Raw genomic sequence first — 27,968 nt, 5'->3', positions numbered from 1 at the left:
AAACTCCTATCTGCAAAAATGTGGAATTTTGCGTTTTGAATTAACTTTAACGAAAATTACGCCATCATATTCAGCTTATGAGAGAACCCTATTAAAGAAGTTTCACGTTCCTATCTGCAAAAAGGTGGATATTTGCACTTTTTGCTCGAAGAAAGATCATGATGCGTGCCCTCCAAAAAATGGAGGGCAACTAGACCCCCTCCCACTCTCATTTTTTTCTCAAAATCGCCCAATTAAAATTTTGAGATAGCCATTTTGTTCAGCATAGTCGAAAATCTAATAAATATGTCTTTTAGGATGACTTAATTCCCCAAAGTTCCGAGGGGAAGGGCTGCAAGATATGAACTTTGCCCATTGCTTACATATTCTATTGGTTATTGGGAAGTATACATACATTTTCAGGAAGGATTTTTTTCTGGTTCGGGGGGGCTGGAGGAGGGGTTAATCAGGAGAATCTTTCCGTGGAGGATGTTTCTTTAGGGTAAGGGACATTTCTATGAAGGGTGTGCCGGATTTCCAAGCATTATTTAAAAACGATCAGAAATTAAATTAAAAAAAAACAAGTTTTTTCAACTGAAAGTAAGAAGCAACATTAGAACTTAAAACGAACAGAAATTATTACGTATATGAGGGGTTCTCCCCCAAGTCAATACTTCGCTCCTTACGCTACCGTTTTTTTTAGTGCTTTCAAAAAAGCTATCTATACTAATTAAACGGCCTTTGTGATTCAGGGGTTTGTGAATTAAATTTTTTTTTAACTTTTAACGTAAAGAGCGTGGTATTGACTAAGGGGAGAATCCCCTAATATACTAATATACGTAATAACATATACGTAATAAAAAAAAACAAAAAAACTAGCGATACGGCTCAATAGTAATCGAAACTTTTAAAAACGGAATTTTGATGTCAATAAATGTATCAAAAGAATGGGCTTATAATGCTGATTCTAAATGAATAAATTTTATTATGTTTAGTATTACTCATCAAAGGCTACGAGCCTGAGAAAATTTACCTGATTTTTTAAAGAGGGAGGAAACATCCCCTACAAGTGAAAGAATTTTAATAAAAATCCCACCGTCAGATTCAGCGTATCACAAAACCCTATTACATAGGTTTCAAGCTCATATCTGCAAAAATCTGCAACTATATCTGCAACGTATTTTTTGCCAGAAGAAAAATATACGAATATAGAAGTTCGTTACGTAAGTTAATTTGTAAATTAAGTCAGAACCAAATTAAGGGACAGCTATTTAGCAAAAGAAGAGTAAAATTTTTATGCAAATTTTGTTTACTTATTCAATGACGGTGAGCCAAAGTAAAAGCTGCATTAACTAAAAAACGATCAGAAATTAAATAAAAAAAACACAAGTTTTTTTAACTGAAAGTAAGGAGCGACATTAAAACTTAAAACTAACAGAAATTATCCCGTATATGAAAGGGGCTGTCCCCTCCTCAACGACTCTCTCTTTACACTAAAGTTTGACTCTGTCTCACAAATTTATTTTTTGAAACAATAAAAAACTTTAGCTGAAAGAGCGAAGCGTTGAGGAAGGGACAGCTCCTTTCATATACGGAATAATTTCTGTTCGTTTTAAGTTTTAATGTCACTCCTTACTCTCAGTTTAAAAAACTTGTTTTTTTTATTTAATCACTATAGGAAGGGAGAGGAGGGTCAGATAAAAAAGACAACTCAAAGCTATGCTTATTTTTCTGTCAGAGGTAATTGGTATAATCTAAATTGGATAAACCACATTAGCATTGCCTTAGTAAAGATTCATATGCCTCAATGCATTTTCCCCAACCACTTCATATTGAAGGCAAGGTGGCACGTTTGGTCTTGGTTGTCCAATCAGCTTAGAACTCTTAGATTGCTTACTAGGCAAGGTTTCCTAGAGTTTCCCAGGGGTATACTCTTGAAATTAAATGTGTGAGCCAGCGTAATTGGTTCTAAGGCCCATAAAAAATTCAAGTAACAATTGGAAATGAATCTCATATCTTTATAGTATCACTGGCCTGTCTAATGTTTGTATCACAATGTCTAATTTTTCCATTAAAGTATTCTGACACTTAGTAAATGGATCTATCCCTCTTTGGAGAGAATTGTCGACGCTATCCAGCCCACGTCATCAGTGACATGGCGTAGGCTGCAGGTTCTAGAAAAAGGCATCAACTGGAATTTAATGTCTTTATTTTAATTCTGATTCTCTGCTAAACAAGATGGATGAAGTGAGACAGATTGCAAGCGCTGAAAATCTCCATACAGTCGGAATAGCTGAGGTGAAACCAAAAAATATCAGATACCTGCCTACACTCCCAGAGCTACAGATTCCAAATTACAAGGTCCTAGAGAGAAACATTGAACAGCGAACTGGAAGGGGAATCCTCTGCTGTTACAGACAGGACATCCAAGCTACCCCAGTAAGTCCCAGAGGAAACGAATTATCCCAAGAAAGTATCTGGTTAAAAATAACAGCAGCTGATGGAGTAAATATGAAACTCGGAATCTACTACAGAAGTCTCAATAGCAGTCTTGAAAATGACTCGCACGTGGTTGCAGAAATTACTGAGATCTGCAGTGAAAACTTATCAAATATAGGCTTCGTGGACGATTTCAACCTACCGAAAATCAACTGGTCCAGACTAAACCCCGAAGCCGCGCCGAAAAGTCGACCGCGCGCCGCCAAAAAAAAACGGCGGCGCGCCGCCGAGCTTGCATCAGCGCGCTGACGCCGCCGCTGATTCTATCGGCGGCGGCGTCACTAATACGCCGCCGTTTTTTTTTTTTCTCTCTTTTTTGGTTATCGATATCGACCTCCGGTCTTCAACCGTCATCCCGGCTAATTTGTTTCTCAAAGATAAATACTGTCATCTTGGGCTCGCCATGCATATCGGTTCATAGGAAGCAGAAGAAGAAATTTTTCTCTAAACAAAAATTCTACCTTCCACTTTAAAATTCTGTTCATTTTTCTTTCTGATTTTTCGGAAGAAAAGAGGTAGGTAAAAGAGCATTAGGCAAGTCAGGATGTTGTCACAGGCAGCACAATCGAGCTGTCTAGGTAAAGAACAATGTTGGCACAATGTATAATTTATTTTTGTTGTTTTTTTTTTCCATACCAGGGCAATTCGTATCGAAGGAGGTGTCGTAGAAACTTCAAAAAGGGCTCATTCAATTGGAAATTGGAATAACTAGTGCCCTTTTTTATAGTCGAAAGTGATTGGAAGGCAGCTAACACCCCTTCCACGCCCACCGTTTCCCCAAACACATCCAATCAAAATTTTAAGATAGCCATTTTGTTCAGAGTAACTGATCTCCAGAGAGAAAATATGTTTTTTGAGGAGATTACTCCCCCACAACCCTTAGGTCAAGGGTTTTGTAATTATGCCCTGGAGGTATATAAGAACGATGTTGGCACAATGTATTATTTATTTTTTTTTTCTTTAGACCAGGGCACTTCATATCGAAGAAGTTGTCGTAGAAACTTCGAGAAGGGCTCATTCAATTAGAGATTGGAGTGGCTTGTGCCCTTTTTAATAGTCGAAAAGGATTAAGATAATTTCTTAAACCACATTGGCCTGACATCACATAAAGAAAGAAAAACGAGGAAAAATGGGGTTTTTATAGGCCAAATGAAAATACTGAAAAAACAAAGCGAATATTTTGAGCGTACAAACACCTCTCTTGTTCAGTGCAAAACGAAACGATTCATCCAAGGAAAATGCCGAAGAGAAAAAAACAACAACAAAACACACACACAGAAACTTAATGTGAAAAGAACCAAAAAACCAAAGAAAAAACCGAAAACTAAACAGATGAATAAAATACAATAAAAGCCAAAAATTAAAAGAATTAAAACCAAACACCTAACAACCATAAAAGCGAGTTATTCGTCAATATCCGCGATTTGCACAAACTCCAAAAAAATATGAACTGCCATCGACGGATACTAGCGAATAACTGACAAAGAAAAGGAACCAATTCATTCACTCAAAAAAACAAAACGAACCAGCAATTAAATAAGTAAAACCCCATTTTTGCTCGTTTTTCTTTCGAAAAGGATTGGAAGGCAACTAAAACCCCTTCCACGCCCACCATTTCCCGAAACACATACAATCAAAATTTTGAGATAGTCATTTTTTTTAACGTAGTTGAAAGTTCTGGAAATTAGGTCTTAGATGATGACAACCACCCTCAAAGCCCTTAGGGTAAGGATTGTAATTTATGTCCGGGGGACATATAAGGTGTTTATAGAAAGCGTTGTCGTAGAAACTCAAAAAAGGATCATTCGTTTGGAAATCAAAAAGCCTAGTGCTCTTTTCAATAATCAAAAGTGATTGGAAGGCTTGACATATTTATAGTAGAGATCGATGTGGGTATAATGTATTATTTTTTTGTTGTTATTGTTTAGACCAGGGCACTTCGTATCGATGGAGTTGTCATAAGAACTTTGAAAAGGGCTCATTCGATTGAAAATAGAAAGGGCTGATGTCCTTTTTAATAGTCGAAAGTGATTGGAGGGAAACTAATCCCCCTCCCACGCCCACCCTCCCATTCGCCTTTATGTTTAAAAACTAAATGTTGCCTTAAGATTAAATCAAAATGCAAGTAGTATCGTAGTAATAGATATCAATTACACATGGAATTACACAAGAATGTGCAACACAGTTTCACGTGGACATTTTAAAAAGCTGGCAAACTTTACCTATAAAGTGGTCAAACACGTTTTGAGAGTATAGTCGAGATTTTTTTTTTTAATAGAAAACTAGAGATTGTCAAATTGCGTATTTAGGAATGATTTTGTAGGAAAACCTGTCTATCACCCATGCGTTATCCACTGTTCCATTTCTTTGAAGTATGTGCTATCAAGAGCGGTTTCTGATTTGTTGGACAATTGCCTTTAGCCAAGAATAGTTTGTTATGAATGTGTCAGTAGATAGCATTTGCGAATTGGATCGTCTGAAGGTGGAGAAAAAAAAGGGATGGTCTTATGACATGACCTAGCTTTACTTCTTCGATGTGTACTGTATAATACACCAGTGGCGTTTGAACAGTGTTGTCAATTTAAAATAGAGTTTAACGTTATACTATACTAAAAAGTTGATACTAAGAGAGATATAGATGGCAAGAAAAGAATTATAGTAACGGATACCTTTACTTATTTGATGCGTTCTGTATAATACACAAGTGGTGGTGTGACGAGAGCGGGGTGTCTTAGAGTACTTATAGTACTGTACTGTGGGCCGAATTCCTAGCGAAAAAACCGAGTGGATGACTTAAAAATAAAATTTTTAACGAGAAATGCCTGAAAAGTGTTTTGGGGGAGACGGGTTTATTGGCAGAAGGATGTCTTAGCGTAGTTATAGTGTGATAGTGGGGAGCGAGTTGCTAGCGAAAAACCCTTTTGAATGACTTGAATTAAAAATTTTTAACAAGAAATCTCTGAATAAAATATTTTTGGAGGGATGGGGTGATGGGATAAGAGTGTCTTAGAGTACTTATAGTGCTGTACCGTGGGCCGAAATCCTAGAGAAAAATCCGAGTGGATGACTTGAAAAAAAAAATTTTAACGATAAATGGCTGAAAAGTGTTTTGGGGGAGACGGGTTGATTGGCAGAAGGATGTCTTAGCGTAGTTATAGTGTGATAGTGGGGGGGGCGAGTTGCAAGCGAAAACCCATGGGGATGACTTGAAATAAAAAATTTTAACAAGAAATCTCTGAATAAAATGTTTTTGGTGGGAAGGGGTGATGGGATCGGAGTGTCTTAGAGAACTTACAGTGCTGTACCGTGGGCCGAATTCCTAGCGAAAAAACCGATTTGATGAATTGAAATAAAATTTTTAAAGAGAACTGCATAAACCGTGATTTGGGGGAGATGGGTTGATTGGCAGAAGGATGTCTTAGCGTAGTTATAGTGTGATAATGGGGGGCGAGTTGCAAGCGAAAAACCCGTGTGGATGAATTGAAATAAAAATTTTTAACAAGAAATCTCTGAATAAAATATTTTTGGAAAGATGGGGTGATGGGAGCGGGGTGTGTTAGAGTACTTATAGTGCTGTACTGTGGGCCGAATTACTAGCAAAAACCCGAGCGGATGACTATAAAATAAAATTTTTAACGAGAAATGGCTGAAAAGTGTTTTGGGGGAGATGGGTTGATTGGCAGAAGGATGTCCTAGCGTAGTTATAGTGTGATAGTGGGGGGCGAGTTGCTAGCGAAAAACCCGTGGATGGGGTAATGGGAGCGGGGTGTCAGAGTACTTATAGTGCTGTACTGTGGGCCAAATTCCTAGCGAAAAACCCGAGTGGATGACTTGAAGATAAATTTTTAAAGAGAAATGGCTAAAACGTGTTTTGGGGAGACGGGTTGATTGGCAGAAGGATGTCTTAGCGTAGTTATAGTGTTATAGTGGGGGGCGAGTTGCTAGCGAAAAACCCGTGTGGATGACTTGAAATAAAATTTTTTAACAAGAAATCTCTGAATAAAACATTTTAGGAGGGATGGGGTGATGGGAGCGGGGTGTCTTAGAGTACTTATTGTGCTGTACTGTGGGCCGAATTGCTAGCGAAATACCCGAGTGGATGACTTGAAAATAAAATTTTAACGAGAAATGGCTGAAAAGTGTTTTGGGGGGATGGGTTGATTGGCAGAAGGATGTCTTAGCGTCGTTATAGGGTGATAGTTGGGGGGCGTATTGCTTGGGGGGGCGAATTGCTAGCCTAAAATCTGAGCTAATAAGGGTTTTTGACCGTAAACTCTAGTTTTTTGTAAGAAAATTATGGAAAATACAATTCGTTGGCTCATAGGTGAAACTTAAGTCCAGTTATGGATCCAAAAATAAAACTATCTCCGTAAAATCTGAGCTATTATGGGTTTTTGGCCGTAAACTCTAGTTTTTTGTAAGAAAATTATGGAAAATAAAATTCGTTGACTCATAGGTGAAACTTAAGTCCAGTTATGGATCGAAAAATAAACTATTTCTGTAAAATCTGAGCTAATAAGGGTTTTTGGCCATAAACTCTAGTTTTTTGTAAGAAAACTATGGAAAATAAAATTCGTTGACTCATAGGTGAAACTTAAGTCCAGTTATGGATCCAAAAATAAAACTATTTCCGTAAAATCTGAGCAAATAAGGGTTTTTGACCGTAAACTCTAGTTTCCTGTAAGAAAATTATGGAAAATACAATTCTTTCGTTCAAATGTGAAACTTAGGTCCATTTTGGATCGAAAAAAAAAAACTATTTCCGTAAAATCTAAGCTAATAAGGGTTTTTGACCGTAAACTGTAGTTTTTTGTAAGAAAATTATGGAAAATACAATTCGTTGGCTCATAGGTGAAACTTAAGTCCAGTTATGGATCGAAAAATAAACTATTTCTGTAAAATCTGAGCTAATAAGGGTTCTTTGACCGTAAACTCTATTTTTTGTAAGAAAATTATGGAAAATACAGTTCTCTGGTTCAAATGTGAAATTTAAGTCTATTTTTGGATCGAAAAATTAAACTATTTCCGTAAAATCTAAGCTAATAAGGGTTTTTGACCGTAAACTCTAGTTTTTTGTAAGAAAATTATGATAAATACAATTCTCTGGTTCAAATGTGAAACTTGAGTCCAGTTATGGATTGAAAAATAAACTATTTCTGTAAAATCTGAGCTAATAAGGGTTTTTGACCGTAAACTCTACTTTCTTGTAAGAAAATTATTGAAAATACAATCCTCTATTTCAAATGTGAAACTTAAGTCCAGTTTTGGATACTCATAATGATGAGGACTGTTCTAATTCAATATTTTTTTCATAAAAACAAACTTTTTTTTAAACTTCGAAATTATTCAACTTTATTTTTTTTCTTACGTATCGTAAAATGACAAAATATGCTCACGGATCTAAGAATTGTACTCTATGATTGCTCAGAGACACGATGTGGCTTCCCCACTGGTATTCTATGTCCGGCTATCAACACTACGTAGTCTATTGCATGTATTAAATCAGTATTTTTTACACAGTGGAACGATAAACACATAAGTCATATCTTTTAAAAAAAAGTGAAGATGGAGCATTTTAATAAAGTGATGATACAGGACAACTCCATGCTACTGTTGAAGGTAACACATTACCTACTGATACAACCAATCGTCAGCTTTCGGGTATTGGCATTCAACGAAAGGTCAATAAAAGAAAGGCCTACTCTTCTACTAATATCGTAAACCATATCTTGTCTACGTGCCGAAACTGTTACCTGTGTAAAAATAATGTGATAATAGACAGTGAAATCGCCAGAAAAATAAAAAGGGCATTGTCAGAAAATATCATTATGGAATATAAAGATGAATCGATGAAAAACAAATCACCGGCAAACGTTACTGCCATTGATCAAACAGTCAATGAACCAAATAATACCAAAGACGAAAAGCATATTGAGCCTATTGATGAGACACCTGTAAAAATTGTGTATGACTCTAAATGGAATAATTATTATTCTACTGATTACGAACTATGAGAAGGCAATAGCTAAAATATCAAGAGAGAACATGGTGAAATATTTTATGGAACAGATTCAAAATTTCCAAAGTTAATCATTGATATTAATAATGTATCATAATATATTTTTGTATTAATATTCTACATAGCATTATTTCATTAAAAATATATTATGCATTACATTTTTATGTGTTCATTATTCTTAAAGTAAGCTAGCATATCAAACGTTTAGAATGTCTATTAAAACATCGAAGATGTAAGAAAAGGAATTTGCATACATCTATTGTCAGGCACATGGGATAACATTGACAAAATCTAGGTATCAGAATGAATAAATTCTTTATCAACATCCGTTGTTGGATACGTCATTATGAAAAAATTGTAAGTAAGTAAGTAAGTAAGTAAGTAAGTAACAAACTCTTTCTTGAATTCACCTCTTGGATACACAATACAGAACTTTAATTCAGGAAATTATGAAAAAAAATAGAACAAATTCCTTATTAACATTCATTATCGATTGAAGTCGCTTCCTAGACAGACAATACAGCAATATCACAAAATCTAAGTATAAGAGTGATTAAATTCTATATCAACATCCATTTCTCGGATACATAGGAAAAAGTTGACAAAATCTAAGTGCTAGAGTGAATAAATTTTATTTATCAACATCTTTTGTCAGATACATCGAATAAAATTGACAGAATCTAAGTGTCAGAGTGAATATTTTTTTTTATCAACATCCTTGGTCAGATACATCAAATGAAATTGACAAAATCTAAATTTCAGAATGAATAAATGCTTTAACAGCATCATTTATCGGATATGTCAGATAAAATTGACAAAATTTACGTATCAGAGTGAGTAAATTCTGTATCAGCATCCTTTTCTCGGATACATAGGATAAAATATCGGATAAAATTGAAAAAATCTAAGTATTTAATTCTAAATTCTATAGCAACATCCATTTCTCAGGTACATGGGATAACATTGACAAAATCTACGTATCAGAATGAATAAATTCTTTATCAACATCCGTTGTTGGATATGTCATTATGTCATTATGAAAAAATTGTAAGTAAGTAAGTAACAAACTCTTTCTTGAATTCACCTCTTGGATACACAATACAGAAATTTAATTCAGGAAATTATGAAAAAAATGAACAAATTCTTTATTAACATTCATTATCGATTGAAGTCGCTTCCTAGACAGACAATACAGCAATTTCACAAAAATCTTTTTCAGCATCCTTTGTCGGATATGCTTTATTTCATTTTTTAAGGTTAATTTAGACGAGGTTACGTGCGCACACGTAACCTCGTCTAAATTAACCTTAGAAAATGAAATAAAGCTATGTCGACTTTGCATGTTTTATTCAATATATCTAACCAAGGATGCTGAAAAAGCATTTATTCACTCTGATATTTAAATTTTGTTATTTATAATTGTTGTAACTGACAAAAAATGTTGATAAAAATAAATTATTCACGCTGATAGTTAGATTTTGTCAATGTTATCACATGTACTTGAGAAAGGGATGCTGATATAGAATTTAATCAATCTGATACTTAGATTTTGTCAATTTTATTCAAATGTACCTGAGAAAAGGATGTTGATATAGAATTTAGTCACTCTAATGCTTAGATTTTGTCAATTTTATCCGACATATCCGATAAAGGATGTTTTTAAAGCAGTTATTCATTCTGAAATTTAGATTTTGCCAATTTTATTCGATTTATCTGACAAAAGCTGTTGTTAAAAAAAAATATTCACTCTGACACTTAGATTCTGTCAATTTTATCCGATGTATCTGACAAAAGATGTTGATAAATAAAATTTATTCACTCTAACACTTATATTTTGTTAACTTTTTCCTATGTATCCAAGAAATGGACGTTGATATAACATTTAATCAATCTTATACTTAGATTTAGGGAAATTGCTGTGTTGTCTGTCTAGGAAGCGACTTCAATCGATAAGGAACTTTAATAAAGAGTTTGTTCAATTTTTTTCATAATTTCCTAAATAAAATTTCTGTATTGTGTATCAAAGAGGTGAATTCAAAAAAGAGTTTGTTACTTACTTACTTACAATTTTTTCATAATGACATAATGACATATCCAACAACGGATGTTGATAAAGAATTTATTCATTCTGATACCTAGATTTTGTCAATGTAATCCCATGTACCTGAGAAATGGATGTTGATATAGAATTCAATCAATCTGATACTTAGATTTTGTGAAATTGCTGTATTGTCTAACTAGGAAGCGACTTCAATCGATAATGAATGTTAATAAAGAATTTGTTCAATTTTTTTTCATAATTTCCTGAATTAAATTTCTGTATTGTGTATCCAAGAGGTGAATTCAAGAAAGAGCAACTATTTCTGTATAATCTGAGCTAATAAGGGTTTTTGGCCGTAAACTCAAGTTTTTTGTAAGAAAATTAGAGTTTGCTAACTTTTTCCTATGTATCCGAGAAATGGATGTTGATATAGAATTTAATCACTCTTATACTTAGATTTTGTGAAATTGCTGTATTGTCTGTCTAGGAAGCGACTTCAATCGATAATGAATATTAATAAAGAATTTGTTCATTTTTTTTCATAGTTTCCTGAATTAAATTTCTGTATTGTGTATCCAAAAGGTGAATTCAAGAAAGAGTTTGTTACTTACTTACTTACTTACTTACAATTTTTCATAATGACATAATGACACATCCAGCAACGGATGTTGATAAAGAATTTATTTATTCTGATACCTAGATTTTTTCAATGTTATCCCATGTACCTAGGAAATGGATGTCGATATAGAATTTAATCAATCTGATACTTAGATTTGTCAATTTTATCCTATGTATCCGTGAAAAGGATACTGATATAGAATTTACTCACTCTGATACTTAGATTTTGTCAATTTTATCCGACATATCCGATAAAGGATGTTTTTAAAGCATTTATTCATTCTGAAATTTAGATTTTGTCAATTTTATTTGATGTATCTGACAAAGGATGTTGATAAAAAAAATATTCACTCTGACACTTAGATTCTGTCAATTTTATCCAATGTATCTGACAAAAGATGTTGATAAATAAAATTTATTCACTCTAACACTTAGATTTTGTCAACTTTTTCCTATGTATCCGAGAAATGGATGTTGATACAGAATTTATTCAGTCTTATACTTAGGTTTTGTGAAATTGCTGTATTGTTTGTCTAGGAAGCGACTTCAATCGATAATTAATGTTAATAAAGAATTTATTCATTTTTTTTTCATAATTTCCTGAATTAAATTTCTGTATTGTGTATCGAAGAGGTGAATTCAAGAAAGAGTTTGTTATTTACTTACATTACTTACAATTTTTTCATAATAACATAATGACATATCCAACAACAGATGTTGATAAAGAATTTATTCATTCTGATACCTAGATTTTGTCAATGTTATCCCATGTTCCTGAGAATTGGATGTTGATATAGAATTTAACCAATCTGATATTTCAATTTTTTCAATTTTACCCGATATTTTATCCTATGTATCCAAGAAAAGGATGCTGATATAGAATTTACTCACTCTGATACTTAGATTTTGTTAATTTTATCCGACACATCCGATAAAGGATGTTGTTAAAGCATTTATTTATTCTGAAAATTACATTTTGTAAATTTTATTTTACGTATCTGACACATGTTGTTGATAAAAAAAATATTCACTATGGCACGTAGAATCTGTGAATTGTATCTACTTTATTTGATACAGGATGTTGATAAATAAAATTTATTCCTTTCAACGTTTAGGTTTTGTAAAATTTTTCCTATGTAACCGAGAAATTGATGTTTTTGTAGAATTTAATCACTCTTATACTTAGATTTTGTGAAATTGCTCTATTGTCTGTCTAGGAAGCGACTTCAGTCGATAATGAATGTTAATAAACAATTTGTTCAATTTTTTTCATAATTTCCTGAATTAAATTTCTGTATTGTGTATCCAAGAGGTGAATTCAAGAAAGAGTTTGTTACTTACTTACTTACTTACTTACAAATTTTTTCATAATGACATAATGACATATCCAACAACGGATGTTGATAAAGAAATTATTCATTCTGATACCTAGATTTTGTCAATGTTATCCCATGTGTCTGACAATAGATGTATGCAAATTCCTTTTCTTACATCTCCTATGTTTTAATAGACATTCTAAACGTTTCATATGCTAGCTTACTCTAAAAATAATGAACACATAGCAATGTAATGCATAATATATTTTTAATGAAATAATGCTATGTAGAATGTTAATACAAAATATATTAAGATACATTATTAATATCAATGATTAACTTTGGACATTTTGAATCTGTTCCATAAAATAGTTCACCATGTTCTCTCTTGATATTGTAGCTATTGTCTTCTCTTAGTTCGTAATCAGTAGAATAATCATTATTCCATTTAGAGTCATACATAATTTTACTGGTGTCTCAGCAATAGGCTCAATATGCTTTTCGTATTTGGTATTATTTGGTTCATTGACTGTTTGATCAATGGCAGTAACGTTTGCTGGTGCTTTGTTTTTCATCAATTCATCTTTATATTCCATAGAGATATTTTCTGACAATGCCCTTTTTATTTTTCTGGCAATTTCACTGTCTATTATCACATTATTTTTACACAGGTAACAGTTTCGGCACGTAGACAAGATATGATTTACGATATTAGTAGAAGAGTAGGCATTTCTTTTATTGACCTTCCGTTGAATGCTAATACCCGAAAGCTGACGATTGGATGTATCAGTAGGTAATGTGTTACCTGCAACAGTAGCATGGAGTTGTCCTCTATCATCAACGATTATTTTATGTTGGCATTCTCTTTGAGTGCAATCATCTCTGGAGATCTCAATCTCGCATAACCACCAGCATAAGAGTTGAATTTTTTCGGTATTCCAAAGAAATTTATTCCTTACTGTGATGACAATGCATGCATACATTTCCAATAGTGCTACCATTTGTACTTGTTGCATAGTTTAAATACTTCTCCTTGTCGGCATTCAATGCTACAATAACCTTGTCATGTGAACACTTTATTAAAATGCTCCATCTTCACTTTTTTTAAAAATATGATTTATGTGTTTATCTTTCCACAGCGTAAGAAATACTGATTTGATATATGCGATAGACTCGGTAGTGTCAACAACTAGGCTTAAAGAATCAGTGGGAAATCCTCATCGTGTCTGTGAGCAAGCATAGAGTACAATTTTTAGAGCTGTGAGTCTATTTTGTCATTTTACGATACGTACAAAAAAAAAAATAAATAAAGTTGAATAGATTCGAAGTTTAAAAAAAAGTTTGTTTTTAGGAAAAAATATTGAATTAGAACCATCAGTCCTCATCATTATGAGTATCCAAAACTGGACATAAGTTTCACATTTGAATTAGAGAATTGTATTTTCCATAATTTTCTTACAAGAAAGTAGAGTTTACGGTCAAAAACCCTTATTAGCTCAGATTTTACAGAAATAGTTTATTTTTCGATCCATAACTGGACTTAAATATCACATTTGAACCAGAGAATTGTGTTTTTCATAATTTTCTTACAAAAAACTAGAGTTAAGGCCAAAAACCCGTATTAGCTCAGATTTTACATAAATAGTTTATTTTTCGATCCATAACTTAACTGAAGTTCCACCTTTGAGCCAACGAATTTTATTTTCCATCATTTCCTTACAAAAAACTAGATTTTACTGTCAAAAACCCTTATTAGGTCATATTTTACTGAAATAGTATTATTTTTCCATCCTAAATGGACTTAAGTTTCATATTTGAACCAGTGACTTGTATTTTCCATAGTTTTCTTACAGGAAACTAGAGTTTACGGTCAAAAACCCTTATTAGCTCAGATTTTACGGAAAGTTTTATTTTTGGATCCATAACTGGACTTAAGTTCCACCTATGAGTCAACGAATTTTATTTTCCATAGTTTTCTTACAAAAAACTAGAGTTTATTGCCAAAAACCCTTATTATTTCCAATTTTATATAAATAGTTTCTAAACTGTTCTCAGGTTTTACCTTAGAGTCAACAAATTGTATTTTACACAGTTTTCTTTCAAAATACTAGATTTTAAGTCCCAAAGCACTTATTAGCTCAGATTTTAGGCTAGCAATTCGCCCCCCCACTATCAAACTATAACTACTTTAAGACATCCTTCTGCCAATCAATCCATCCCCCAAAAACACTTCAGCCATTTCTCGTTAAAAATTTTATTTTCAAGTCATCCACTCGGGTTTTTCGCTAGCAATTCAGCCCACAGTACAGCACTATAAGTACTCGAAGACACCCCGCTCCCATCACCCCATCCCTCCAAAAGTGTTTTTTAGGAGATTTATTGTTAAAAAATTTTATTTCAATTCATCCACACGAGTTTTTCGCTAGCAACTCACCCCCCACTATAACACTATAATTAAGCTACGACATCCTTCTGTCAATTAACCCATCTCCCCCAAAACACTTTTCAGCCATTTCTCGTAAAAAATTTAATCTTCAAGTCATCCAGTCAGGTTTTTCTCTAGGATTTTGGCCCACAGTACAGCACTATAAGTACTCTAAGACACCCCGCTCCCATCACCCCATCCACGGGTTTTTCGCTAGAAAATCGCCCCCCCCCCTATCACACTATAACTACGCTAAGACATCCTTCTGCAAATCAACCCACCTCCCCCAAAACACTTTTCAGTCATTTCTCGTTAAAATTTTTATTTTCAAGTCATCCACTCGGGTTTTTCGCTAGCAATTCGGCCCACAGTACAGCACTCTAAGTACTCTAAGACACCCCGCTCCCATCACCCCGTCTCTCCAAAAATATTTTATTGAGAGATTTCTTGTTAAAAATTTTCATTTCAAGTCATCCACACGGGTTTTTCGCTAGCAACTCGCCCCCCACTATCACACTATAGCTACGCTAAGACATCATTCTGCCAATCAACCCGTTTCCCCAAAAACACTTTTCAGCCATTTCTCGTTAAAAATTTTATTTTCAAGTCATCCACTCGAGTTTTTCGCTAGGAGTTTGGCCCACAGTACAGCACTGTAAGTACTTTAAGACACACCGCTCCCATCACCACATCCCTCCAAAAATATTTTATTCAGAGATTTCTCGTTAAAAAATTTTATTTCAAGTCATCCACACGGGTTTTTCGCTAGCAACTCGCCCCTCCACTATCACACTATAACTACGCTAAGACATCCTTCTGCCAATCAACCCGTCTCCCCCAAAACACTTTTCAGCCATTTCTCGTTAAAAATTTTATTTTCAAGTCATCCACTCAGGTTTTTCGCTAGGAATTTGGCCCACAGTACAGCACTATAAGTACTCTAAGACACCCCGCTCCCATCACCCCATCCCTTCAAAAATATTTTATTCAGAGATTTCTAGTTAAAAAATTTTATTTGTCATCCACACGGGTTTTTAGCTAGCAACTCGCCCCCTAATATCACACTATAACTACGCTAAGACATCCTTCTGCCAATTAACCCGTCTCCCCCAAAACACTTTTCAGCCATTTCTCGTTAAAAATTTTATTTTCAAGTCACCCACTCGGGTTTTTCGCTAGGAATTCGGCCCACAGTACAGTACTATAAGTACTCTAAGACACCCCGCTCCCATCACCCGACCACTTGTGTATTATACAGAACATATCGAAGAAGTAAAGCTATCCGTTATTAAAATTCTTTTCTTGCCATCTACATCTCTCTTAGTATCAACTTTTTAGTACAGTATAACGCTAAACTCTATTTTAAATTGACAACACTGTTCAAACACCACTTGTGCATTATACAGTACACATCGAAGAAGTAAAGCTAGGTGAAGTCATAAGACCACCCCTTTTTTCTCCACCGTCATACGATCCAATTCGCAAATGCTATCTACCGACACATTCATAACAAACTATTCTTGGCTAAAGGCAATTGTCCAAAAAAATCAGAAACCGCTCTTGATAGCACATACTTCAAAGAAATGGAACAGTGGATAACGCATTGGTGATAGACAGGTTTTCCAACAAAATCATTCCTAAATACGCAATTTGACAATCTCTTTTCAATTTAAAAAAAAAAAATCTCGACTATACTCTCAAAACGTGTTTGACCACTTTATAGGTAAAGGTTTGCCAGCTTTTTAAAATGTCCACGTGAAACTGTGTTGCACGTTCTTGTGTAATTCCATGTGTAATTGATATCTATTACAACGATACTACTAATGCACTGTGTTTATATTAATTCCGAATAAGGCATCTCAGCAGTATCCCAAGAACGACTGAGGGTATTATGTTCAAACTTTCAGGGCTTCTTCTGCTTTTAAAATTTAACCGAATCAAAATAGTGCAAGTGTATCCAAGCTATCACAGAAAGTAAACAAATTTTTTTGCGAATGTTTTCAAGTTTTCCATTTCAGGTCAACTAGAGGAGGTATGAAACTAAATTAAACTCTACTATTTGTGTCCAGATTTTTATAAGGGTCTATGCTGTTAAATTTTGCTGAAAATCGTTTTCCAGCATATAACTAGCAGGCCAAACTAAAAATTCTTAAAAAAACGAAAACATTTAAAGTATGATTTTCTTTTTCCCTGAAAAGACTATGTCAATATAAAACGAACAGAAATTAATTAAAAAAACTCTTTCCAAAAAATAAGTTTTTTCAAAGAAAAGTAAAGAACTCCATTAAACCAAAAATGAGCAAAATTAAAATTAAGTTATCTAACAAGCGTGAAACTACCACAAATCAACACCAATCAATAAATGAGACCCAAAACGAACAGATATTACAATAAATAACAGAGTGAAACTTAAAATGCGCAGAAATTAACACAGGTAGGACGTAAAAGACCAATGCCGTCCCAAGGCCAGAACATAATTTTTACTTTACTGAAAAAAATACAAATGGATATGCATTGTCAGTTTAATATACATTTACTGATATTTAGTAATCAAAATGTTAATATTATTTGATTTATTAAAGTTATAAAAGCAAAAACATTTATATATTTTCAGTAAAGTGCAAATTATGTTCTGGCCTTGGGAAGGCATAGGGGTTTTGAGCCCAACTCATGTTAATTTCTGCTCCTTTTGAGTTTGACTCAGTTATTCATTGTTATTTTTGTTCGTTTTGGGTTTCATTTATTTATCGATGCTGATTTGCGGTAGTTTCCCGCTTGGTAGATTATCTAGAGCTAGTATAGAAATATATCTACATTAATGAATTACATTTTTTTTGCACAGTTAGCAGAGCACACTGAAGTTGAAGTAGCCTTAAACTTTGACTTGAAACGTTATAACTTGACCACTTCATTCAGAAAAAAATTTCGGAGGGTTAGTACGTGTTGATAAGAATAAAGGGTAAAGGTGCAGTTTAGTTCCTCCTGTAGTGTAGGGCGAAGGAGCGTTATAGTGAAGGTGCAGGTTTGTTCTCCCTTATAAAACAACTTATTTCAGCAGATACAAAGAAGAAGCCCATTTGCGGCATTCTGTGGGACCCCAAGGTCCAATACTAGTATCAGATCCCGCGAGTTGCAGTTTACGCTCGTCAAGTTCTGGCTGTACCGGCCACATGTGCCCCAGCTAAACGGCTTTTTAGCACGACAGGAGTGATAATGACTGCAAAAAGATCAATGGCTCCAAGCAGAGTGAACAAACTCACTTTTGTTACCTCAATTGTAACTGAAGTGATGTAACCGCTGATTTAAAACTGTTGGTGTTGTTAAGCCATGGTATCTGATTTGTATACAGTGTTTTTTCGAGGTTGTTATTTGTTTGTCTTTTTTTCACTTCTTTTTCGTATGTATTTGATGAACAGGAGATGTTTGAACTTCAAACTTTGAAAGTTATACACACATTAGCCCAAATTATTAAAAAGAAGAAAATGACTAAACACGGGATTTTATAGGAACAATGCGATGTTCAACATAAACACAACATAGGTTTCCCTGGGTCTAGTGGCTAAAAATGAGAATTCTACTTGGTCTGATTGACGGTGAACATAAACACTTTCCGCACGGCCCAACAAATTCCTGTTTTGTCATATTGTTCTTGTATGTTTTTAGCCAACCATTTAAAAATCCTTACTAAAATCGAGGTTGAACGTGATTGGTGAAGTGGAATTTTTATTATTATTTTTAATCAGAAAAATCGGCGCACCGCCAAAAAAAATCGGCCGCCGATACTGAATCACACATTCGCCGCCGTCATTTCGGCGTGGCGCGGCTTCGGGGACTAGTCCAGACAGCACATGCACTCGCACAGCCCAACACCACCTGAGGCGAAATTCTTAGAAGTGGTGAATAACTCTCATCTGAACCAATTGATGTTAGAACTCACCTGAACCAGAGGTATAGACAGACCAAGTATATTGGATCTACAGCTGACAAATGATTCAGAACTGATAGAGGATATCCGCCTATTAGCACTGGTGGGAAAGTCTGATCAATGTATTGTAGGCTTCCAGATTTTGGCCAATGGCAGCAAAGACAAAAAAAAATAAGAACAGAGCAGACTTCAATGCAATGGAAAATGACCTCAGCATAGTGGATTGGGAAAAAGAGTTCAGTTTGACTAAACGTTGTGATGAAATGTACTCCAAATTTCTCTCCGTTATGCTTCAGGCTAAGGAGAAACACATATCAGTTGCCAAACAATATAAAAGACCAACCCTACCATGTGCTGTTTTGGACCTCATAAAGGAAAAGCAAGTCTGTTGGAAAAATTACGCAGCTGATAAGTCAAGCCCTCTCAGAGCAAGAGCCCATCAAAGGCTACGAAACAAAGCAAGGAAACAAACAAGGCAAGCAGCTAACATGCAAGAGCAAAACCCTGCAGAATCTGTCCAGACCAATCCCAGAATGTTTTGGAACCACATAAATTCTAAACACATTGCAAAGCAAGATATTCCAAGCTTAAAAGACCCTACGACTGAACTCCTGATTGAAAAATATGCAGAAGAAGCAGATTTACTCAACAAGTATTCCACTACCATCTTCACCCAGGAACCTCATTCAGTCATCACTACCAACTCTGCAAACCATAGTCTCTGACCAAACTCTCAGGGTTGAGATAGATCCACAAGTGGTCCCGAAGAAACTCAAAGAGCTAAGGACAAGCAAATTGCCAGGCCTGGATGGACTTCACTCCAGAGTATTAAAAGAAACCACAGATGTAATTACAGAGCCCCTACCAATGACTTTTCAAAAATTTTTACAGTCAAATGAACTCCCTAGTATCTGCAAAAAGGCAACAGTGATACCATAGCACAAAAAGCAAAACTGCCAAGATCCACTAAATTACTGCCCAATCAGTCTAACCTGCATAGCCTGCAAAATACTGGAGTCTATCATATCTGATCACATCCTTGAGCACCTGCACAAAAGAAAGATAAGCATGAGCAAACAATTTGGGTTCTTGAAGAGAAGGTCCACAGAGTCAAAGCTTCTTCTGGCAGTGGAAAACTGGAAAATGCATGCAGATAAGGGCAATCAAGTCAATGTCATTTACATAAACCTTAAAAAGGCGTTTCACAAAGTACCTCATCATTGCCTCTTATACAAACTCTGCAACCTTGGTCTAGGAGCCACAGTTGATTGGATCAAACAGTTTCTTATTGGAAGGTCTCAAACACTATCAGTAGATGGAGTTCCAAGCACACTTTAAGTCAAGGTAAATCAGTGGTGTTCCCCAGGGCTTGGTCCTTGGCCCTCTTTTATTTAACCTATATCTCAATGATCTAGTAGAAGGCATCAACTCAGAGATTCTACTGTATGCAGACAAGACCAAGCTGTATAAAGTAATCAAAACAGCTGCCAATGCACAATATCTACAAGAGGACCTTGACAAGCTCAACAGATGGTTGTCCAACTGGCTGATGGAAATCAATATCAATGAAAGACACAAGCTAACAATAGGGAAACCTACTATCCACTATGAATATAGACTAGGAGACTTACCAATCACATCATGCCAGGAGGAGCACAACTTGGGAATTGTCATTGACAACAACCTCGACTTCCAGGGCCACTATGACAGCATTATTGGGAAATCAAATTGTGTTGCAGGATTTTTAAGGCCCAACTTCACTTTTGGAAATGATAAGACACTGTCCCTACTCTACAAAGCTCTAGTATGGCCAATCCTTGAATACAGTCATTGCACTACATGTCCCTTTTACAACAAAGACATCAAAGCTCTCAAAAAAGTTCAAAGATGAATAACAAAGTTCTGTCAGCTCTGCAAGCTCAAGCTTCCTTCACTAGCTTATTGACTGCACCAAGGAGAGTATACAAGCTTTGCTACAACACCTACAAAATCATCAAGGCTACCAATGTTCTCAACTTTAGCCACACAAACCTTTGTGGTTGCAACCTAAAGCTTCAAGAGGAGATGTTCCAAAAGGATATTGGCTGATGGGCATTCAAGAACCAAGTAACACAACACTGGAACAAGCTCCCCTCTGAAGTCATCAATGCCAACTCATTAAACTCGTTCAAGTAGGAACTAGACAAATACTACAGTAAAAGTGCCTAATTTAAAAGATTTTTATAGAGGCCCTGTGGCCTATTTGTTTTGCATCATATTATATTATTAATATTAATTGTCTATTGAAATGCTGCCTCTGTTTTCATTGAAGGTACTACACTAATACAGAAAAAAAATCTGGTAACACTCTTGTCTTTGCTGTCTTCTGAAGGGGACACTATAGCAGCCTAATTAATTTTTTACTGCATAATATGTAAGACAAAATTATATTAAACCAATTTTTTATAAAATGGTTACTGAATGTTAATGTTTTTTTATATTCTTAAAATATTTCTAGTGATAAACACTAGGCTATTTATTTCTTTTCTATCAAAGATACATTCAGTTTGGCTTTATAAGCACCATTAGGCAGGGAGGGAATGTTGAGATCCTTCCCACTTTACTTTACCTCTATCCCCTAATGTGCAAATACATATACCCCACATTATATAATCTCTATGAATTTTCCTATTGTGTGATTTATTTTTTTATATATTAACACCAAATACAGTAAGTTCTACAAGTTCCAAATGCAGTTCTACAGTTCTACAAGTTCCTTGACTGTGTCTCTATATTTTGAATTGAAGTTATAAAGTATTTTGCAGGTTAGGTTAAGTTCTACATGGCTGGACAAAGAGTTTTGGCCTAATCCTTTATTTGGAAAAAGGTGAGTAAATTCTGCATTGGTGTTGTTAAGTAGGTTACTATGATATTCTGTAGAAGATAATAAGTTATCTGGACTGACATCATCAATGATGTCAACTCTGATTGGGTGGTTTTAACTCTGATTTTTAAAAAAAACTCTGATTGGGTGGACTGCTTCACTTACCTAGTTAGTATTATTAGTAAAGACGGTGGGTGCAGTGAAGATATTAAAAGTAGAATAACCAAGGCCCTGGGTGTTTTTTTCACAGTTGAAAAAAGTTTGGAAGAATAGGAAGATAAGTGTGTAAACCAAGATTAGAATATTGGAAGCTATAGTGATGAGCCAAAAGTAGCTAAAGTAAAATTTTACCTTTTAAAATCTCCATGTATAAAGGCAAAACTGGCCCTGTTATATGGGGAGTTGTCCAAATCTGCTATTTCAAAGTTTCAGCCATTTCATCATCTTATCCCATGTTTTTGTTTTATTTTGGTCTCTTTTTTGTAATTCATAACTCTCCTTTTGCTTTGTTGTTTTTAGTGGGTTAAAAATAAATTATTATAAATATTGTTAGTCTATATGATTTGGGCTAGCCTATATATTTGCAGATATAAAATGGAAATAGGTGTAAAGTGCTTTTAGGGATGATATAGGCCAGGCTTAGTAAATAACCTAGGCCTATTTTAGGATTTCATGGTGTTTCCTTCAGAGGACGGTAGGCCTAACTACTGCAATAGTAGGGGAGACCAGCCCACAATTGGTAGGTTTCGACTTTTTTAATTCTACAGTCATTAATTCAACTGATAGGACGTGGTTGAGTGTGCCAAAGCAAAGGTAACTCAGTGGGTATCATCTCAGAAAAAAAATAATTAGGAATACTCCCCCACTGTTCTAGCTGGAAGCTGCTCTTTCCAAGTGGCCAAAAGTGCCAAACCTGGGCCACCCCAGTACTGGTTAGGCAGTCTCTGGCCTATGTTTGGCCACCTGACAAGACAAACAGAAAAGTGCCTAGGAAAACGTTAAAACTTGTTTTATGGCTACAAAAGTATAAAAGAGTATGATCAGTATAAAAAGCTAGAGAATCAGCTTCAGTAAGGTTAAAAAAAACTGACAAAATATTCATTTCAAATTGTAAATTGATAGATCAACACCAAAAGTGAGCTGCTCCACTAACCTTGATGTTCCACCTGCAACTGTTGGCAGTGCTAGTTTTATTTCAACTTCTGTCTTGAAGGCACTAGCTGTCTTGCCAGTTAGCAGAAAGTCTCTTACTCCAGTCTTCTTCAGAAACTGGGTCTCAAGTTCTTCAGTTGCTATGTCTTTGATAATGGCAATATATTGAACGGGATTCCCTTTCTTGCCCTTCAGCCCACCCAGAATGTTATCGCCAACCTTGACGTTCTCAGTGTCAAATTGGAAGCTGCTGGCAGAAAGCTCGTCTTCAATGTCCATACTGGAGTCTGAAGAGTCGTTGTATACATGTTCACCTATGTCAGAATCGTCACTCACATTGCGACTATTTTTAAGATAAACAAGTTTTCGTTTTTTAACCTTTTCGCTTCTCTGAATTTCTTTATTTCCAGGACTAAGGCTTTCTTGGCAGTTGCAGCATTTAACTCTGCAGTACAGTAATGTGTTCTTTCACAGGTGTGTCAGTGAGTGCTTCTGACTTCTTCATATTTTTTTTTTCCTGTTAATTTTTTGCAGTGAGCCTTTCGGGAAGGGGTTTGTATCGACGATCTCTTTGAACGAATCATCTGCGGACCTTTGCTCCTCATTTGGAGCTGGAGCCTGTGCTGCTTCAGAATCGGCGTCTATGTTAAAATAGGAGTTAAAATGTCCCACAGGACTTGCGATGGGCATAGAAACTTCATTGATGGGTGTTTCACTAGATGTTGTTGGTGGTTTATCTGAGACATAGGACAAGAGGAACTCATAATCCTTGAAGTATTGGTGTCTATGTTAAAATAGGAGTCTAAATGTCCCACAGGACATGCCATGGGTTTAGAAATTTTACTTATCGGTGCTTCACTAGATGATGTTGGTGTTTTATCTGAGGCATAGGACGAAAGAAACCCTTAATCCTTGAAGAAATCTCTGATGGTGGGGTATAGCCCACTTGCTCTGAATCCACTGATGATATTATCAGGAGTGAAAGCGTTTGGATATGCTTTCCTCAACAGTTCGGCAATGTTATACATTGACATAGTTTTACATTTAAGGAGAGTCATTAAACTTGCAGTTTCCCGGTTGTAGTAGGTCTTGAGCGTCCCCATGACTGTCCTGTCTAGAGTCTGTAGTTTGTGAGTAGGTATGGGGAGTTAAAAGCACAACACCATTATTTTTAGCCAGATCAAGCAATTCAGTGGTGTATTGGCTGAAGTGGTTATCTAGCACCAGAAGTATGGGGACTGTTTGGAAAGTTTGACAAGATTGATAATATGCTGTAAGTAATACAAAAAAAGGGAGGCAGTCATCCAGCCAAAAGCATTTTCTGAGCCGGTCATGATGGTTCCCAGTGGAACTCCTTTGAGTAAAATTTATGGACACTGTTTCCTGGGGAAAATAAGCAGAGGAGGGTCTGTGTTCCCAATGGCATTAACGACCAGCACAGATCGCGGTCAACTGGCCAATTTCCGCTGACGTGACTTTCCCTACTTGCTCCTTCCCTCGACATGCAATGATTTTACCAGGCTTGTGGACGGTTGTCAAACCCTATAATTATTTGGGTTATCTTTATCACCTTTTTAAATGAAGCTAAAATTTTAGCTACTTTAAGACAAACTGGGAAAAGTCCATTTTTTATGAAAGAATTAAGAATACATAAAAGTGACTGAAAAAGTACACCAGCTAATTCTTTAAACAGAGAAGTCAATTTACCATCATACACTGTCAAAAATCCATTGTTCAAATTAGTACCAGCTTTTTGGTACTCCAAAAACCAGATAGGGTACATAATTATAGTCTTATCTACTTTATTTGGTAAATATTTTCTATGATTATGTGTTTCAACAGAAATTTGATCCAACAGATCATGTTCAACTTTTCTAAAATGGTCAGCAAATACTTCTGCCATCCCTTGCTCATCAGTTATCTTAAGGCCTTCATGAATTATAATGTGGGATAGAATATTTCTTGTTTTAACATTTTTTTTTCATTTATTATTTTCTATGTTTTCCGAGGTGAATCACATTTGAATCACGAAATTCATTTTGATGATATCTTGCTTCTGCTTCTCAGAAAACAAGAGTTAACTGATTTTTAGATTTTTTTTTTATTTTCAATATTAATTTCATTTGGGTACTGCATTTTTACCTTATACAATCTATTATTTTCACAGGGTTAATAATGCCAGAATTAATTGATTCTTGGATTCTGAGCTTACATGCAACCTTAAAATATGCTGTTTACTCAGCTTTTATAAGCATGACCCATGTTTGAATACCTCGGTTCGGCATGCCAAACCTGCCCCGGACAGTGTGGCCAAACATTGGAATTTGCTACCTCGCGGGATGAAAAAATGTTAGCAGCAGACCGGTGAAGATGGCGCGTCTTTGAAGATGTAAAAAGACAGGCAGTTAATCAGAGAACACAACATGAGTTTATGTCCTATCAAATATTTGTAGTTAGGCGTAGAGCTCCAGACAAAGCTTGAACAAAATTCAGGATTTACTAGCCATAAAACACGATCCAATCTGATATTTTTGGTAAAATTGGTTATCAAGGAGAGCTATTTTACAAACATACACTCTCATCCAGCAGAGCTTTTGCAATCTACCAGAAGTTTTCATCTGTTTTTAAATTGAGATTATTTTCTTTGGCTGAACATGGGCTGTGCCAATCATGGACCAGTCTCCTCTACCAGAATAAGAATTCTATAGATATTATTCTTTTAATTTTACAACATTTTCTTTAAAAGAGACATAACTGGTAAATTTTTACCAAATCATGTTATTGACTTATGAATAAAGTGAATATACCACTTGATGTCTCTTTCCAAATATAATAATCATTTTTGTTGGAAATCAATTTTACCCCCACCCCTATATACCAGTTCAGGGTATATATTTGCACATTAGGGGGGTAGAGATAAAGTCTAAACTTACCTCCCATTTACATTGGAAATAAAATTTGCTCCTTCCCCCCCCACTAATGTACAAATATATACCATTAATTGGTATATATAGGGTGGGGGTAAAATTCATTTCCAACAAAAATGATTATTATATTTGGAAAGAAAATAAAAAAGGCATATATTCAATAATAGTTATATATTCGAAAATAATATATAACTTTATTTTAATAGAAAATAAAAGTTATATATTCACTTTAATCATAAGTCAATAATATGATTTGGTAGAAAATAAACACATAACCTTCCACTGTTAGTCTACCTTTGTCTCTTAAGGGGCTCAAAATAAAATTTACAAATGAACAGATTAGTAGAGGCTAGGCCTAGTCTCAAGGCCTATCTACATCTGAAAGTTTTACTGGTAAAGTTCTACCAAATCATATTATTGAGTTAGGAATAAAGTGAATACACCATTTGATGCCTTTTTTTATGCTGATTACAAATATAATAATCATTTCTATTGTAAATGAATTTCACCCCCCCCCCCCCCCTATATATATACCTAACCTAACCCTGAATTGGCATATATAGGGGGGGACTGAAATTTATTCTGATAGAAATTATTATTATATTCATAATCAGAATAAAAAAAGGCATTGAATGTTGTATTTGGTCAATATCTACAAAATCATATTATTGAGTTAGGAATAAAATTAATACACCATTTGATGACTTTTTTATGCTGATTATGAATATAATAAGCATTTCTATCAGAAATGAATTTCAACCCCCCCCCCTATATAGGCTATACTTAACCCAACCCAACCTAACCCTGAATTGGCATATAGACGGGGGAGGGCTGAAACTCATTTCCGATAGAAATGCTTATTATATTCGTAATCAGCATATAAAAGGCATCGAATGGTGTATTCACTTTTGTCCTAACTCAATAATATGATTTTGTAGATATTGACCATGTATTCACTTTAGCCCTAGCCTAACTCAATAATATGATTTGGTAGAACTTTACCATTTTACTTTTATAACACAAGGTTTCAGTTAATCAAAGGCCAGTTCCCTTTGGAGGGGCAATGGATAGATATAAGTAGGCTACTTCAACAGTCCCTTTGGTAAAATTCTAATTTAGCTACTTTTGGCCATCTTGGAATGGGTTTAGGTTAGGAAAATGAAACTTTCAGGTATGGGTCTACAGGCCAAAGAATGTCCTGGGAAGGTATTTTGAAGTACCTAACACCACTCCTTCTCCCTCTAGAGGGTCCTGAAATTTGCCTACATGATAGGTCTAGCCTATACCCATTGAAATTTTGACAAAACAACATTTTACCTTAATTTTCAGTTATCAGTTTCTTTCTCTCTGGCTTTAGCTCTGAAAATTCAATTTTAGTTATTTGAGCAGAATTTTAAGCCATATCAATATTTTAATTCCAAAATTTAGGAAAAGTATTTGCATATCTTTAAAACCTTATAAATTGGGATTGATCAAAGTTGTAAGCTGAAAACAATTCTGTTATGCTTCATTTAAGCAGAAGATCTATTTTGCAAGGTTTTACTTCTATAACTCACAGAGTTTTAAAGGTCATCAAAGGTCAGGACCCTCTAGAGGGAGAAGGAGTGGACCCGGGACATACTTTTGCCTGTAGACTCATCCCTGAAAGTTTCGTTTTCTTAACCTAACCCCTTTCTAAGAGAGTCAAAAGTAGAATTTTACCAATTTCTTTCCTCCCAAAAACTACCTTGGGTTAATAGAGCTATAAGAATTGATTTCGTTACAGCTCCCATTTCACGAAGTCCAAGCCGAATCCATGAATACTAAAATTATCTATTTCGGGAAGATAAATATTGATGAAGTTATTACAAGTAGATGGCATCTCGAGTATACTATAATGGCAAAAAGCCTTTTCACCTGACAAGCCAAATTGTAAAATTGCAATCTGGATTGTAAATTTGCCATTCTGCTGATAAGCCAGATCACAAAAATACTGTTCCACCGATGATCGGATCTTTGAGATCAAAATCTAGATGATAAATCGAAACCAAGATGGAAGATTCGGATTATTGATTTTGCCCAGTCGCTTTGGTCTGGTTTATAAACTTTATTCTTTAACAATTGGCGAATAAATAATCCAGTTTCATAAGCTTCTTTGATTCATTGACAATTCACAATCTTGTTTTAAGAATCTGGTTTCCCACGGAAAACGCTTAAAGGCATAT

The 27,968-nt window shown here is 35.0% G+C and overlaps 1 protein-coding gene across 1 annotated transcript in view; it reads right to left on the bottom strand.

Annotated features, from left to right (window-relative positions):
• Positions 1-27,564, bottom strand: part of LOC148953400 (protein Skeletor, isoforms B/C-like) — a 98,932-nt gene extending 71,368 nt beyond the window's left edge. Inside the window, exon 1 of the mRNA XM_089088523.1 lies at positions 27,491-27,564. Within this exon, the coding sequence (XP_088944649.1) occupies positions 27,491-27,536 (46 nt within the window). The 5' untranslated portion in view covers positions 27,537-27,564. The remainder of the gene's footprint in view (positions 1-27,490) is intronic.
• Positions 27,565-27,968: the final 404 nt, after the last annotated feature.

The sequence above is a fragment of the Artemia sp. Qi Xiang Cuo genome, chromosome 4 (assembly GCF_049724085.1).
Source record: "Artemia sp. Qi Xiang Cuo chromosome 4, ASM4972408v1, whole genome shotgun sequence".
In the NCBI taxonomy this organism is placed as follows: domain Eukaryota; kingdom Metazoa; phylum Arthropoda; class Branchiopoda; order Anostraca; family Artemiidae; genus Artemia; species Artemia sp. Qi Xiang Cuo.
This window is presented reverse-complemented; position numbering and strand designations above follow the sequence as displayed.